This window comes from Hipposideros armiger, unplaced genomic scaffold, assembly GCF_001890085.2.
Source record: "Hipposideros armiger isolate ML-2016 unplaced genomic scaffold, ASM189008v1 scaffold_374, whole genome shotgun sequence".
Lineage (NCBI taxonomy): Eukaryota > Metazoa > Chordata > Mammalia > Chiroptera > Hipposideridae > Hipposideros > Hipposideros armiger.
Window position 1 is genome coordinate 749361 of NW_017731724.1, and position 1961 is coordinate 751321.

At 47.6% G+C, this 1961-nt stretch overlaps 1 protein-coding gene across 1 annotated transcript in view; it reads right to left on the reverse strand.

Annotated features, from left to right (window-relative positions):
- SEMA5A (semaphorin 5A) overlaps nt 1-1961 on the reverse strand; it is a 449566-nt gene that overhangs the window by 144895 nt on the left and 302710 nt on the right. Inside the window, exon 8 of the mRNA XM_019662395.1 lies at nt 785-998. Within this exon, the coding sequence (XP_019517940.1) occupies nt 785-998 (214 nt within the window). The remainder of the gene's footprint in view (nt 1-784; nt 999-1961) is intronic.

Sequence of the window (1961 nt, forward strand, 5' to 3'; positions counted from 1 at the left end):
TCATTGCTTAGTGAGCAGATGACCAAGTTCTAGCCCAAGACTAAAGGGAAGTCTCCTGGGGGTTTCTGATTTCTTAAACAAACAAACAAACAAACAAACACAGGCAGACAAACAAAAGACACAAGGAATGTGGCTCTTCTGCCTCTGGATATTGTCAAATCTGGATGCAGGACCTGAAACTGCATCAGTGAATTTCCATCCAGGAGTAGGGCTGGCCTGAGGACCAACCTGCCAGGACCGAGGGTGCAGGGCAGAGAGAGCCGGACTTGGGTACTCACAGCTCGAGCCAGTGAAGTAAGCAACTCTGAAGATGCCCAGCCCAACCTCCCAGTTACAGGACTTGATACCGTTTTTTAAATTGGTCATGCTATTTGGAGCTACCAATAGCCACAGAGTTTCTTTTACAGGGTCTGAAAATTTCACGAAATGCTAATCATTTCCTTTTTTGAGATATATAATAATGAGAAAACGCACATGAGTCTACAGATATCTTTGACACAACATCAAATTTTCTAAATTTCAAACAAGAATATTTAAAAAACAGCTTAAGTTCGATGAATATCAACATGGACCCTATTACTACCATCCACGGTGTTGGGAATATCACTTCCCTTTCTTTCACCAAGGAGCCATATAATGCCCTTCCACACGAATTACAAAAAAACATAACATTTTGATTTCTTTCGAAAAGGAAGAACTGGCTTTCCTTTAGAAACTGTGACCGTTTGCTTGCGCGCACCTCGGGCCACACGAGAGGGGACAGTGGAGTGACGGGAAGACTCACCGTTGAGCCACTTGGAGTTGTACTGGGCAGTGCGGAGTGGAGGTAAGATGCCCAGGCTTCGGTAGATGGCAGGGTCGCGCCCCGGGAAGTCCATGGCCGTCGCAGCGTACAGCTCCCCGCCGGCTGTGAGGAGGGCCGTGGAGTTGTGCTGGGGACTGTAAGGGCAGCGGGCCATGCCGCTGATCTGATCATGGATCTCCGTCAGGTTACTCAGCTGTGGATGAGGGCGAGAGAGAGAGAAACCAATTATCCCCGGGAAAGCCCCGTGATAGTGTGAATGGACTCTGCCGCCTGAATGCAAATGGAGCCCGTGTGACAAGCTCTCTGGGGCTTGTGATGAGACACGGCAAATCCACACTCCGGCTTGGATGAAACTGCGTGCTGTGGTCATGGTCAGAGAACCCACGAGTTCATCTCCCTCGCCATCCCTTTAGAGTTACAGAACCTCATCCTATCCAATGCTTGCAAAATATGAAGATGGCTGCATATGGTTCCTACTTATGATGCACGGAGCAGAGCAGGTTTCTCCATTTTAATAAAGAAACCAAGTCCAATACTAATAGAAGAATAAACCACAGTAAAGAATTATGTACAAGTATATCAATATAAGTGAATGGGCGTATCATGACCAGCCCAGAACTGTGTCCACACACAAGGACCTGTGGATATTTATAGCATCACGTAGGCAAAATTTCCAAAACTTTATTTTTCAGTTTTCAGAGCAACAACTCCATATCTTGCCATGGTCTGGTAGGAATCCAGCCTCTTAAATGCTGAATCCCCGACCAATCACTGGAGGAAACAAGGTCTCTGGGTGGTGGAGGGTCTTTGCCCCACCTGTTTCTTCACTCTTACCCAAGAGGCGCAGAGCAGAGGGGTCAGGCCGGGAGACTGAGATGCGCTGCCTGCTCTACTGGCAGCCTTGTAGCCCTGGGCAAGTTACTCGAACTCTTTATGCCCCGGGCTCTTTTATAAAGTGGGGACCCAAAGGATAACCACTGCCCTGGGGCAGATGTGAGGATTAAATGACTGAGTTGACATCCAGCTCTCAGAACAGGGTGTGGTACCTGGGGAATCTCTCTGTGAGCATCACTTCTTATCCTCCTCCTCCTCCCTTTATTTCCAGTAACTGAACGTTAATTTGAAAATAATGAACAGTAAAAGCAGACGACAGAGT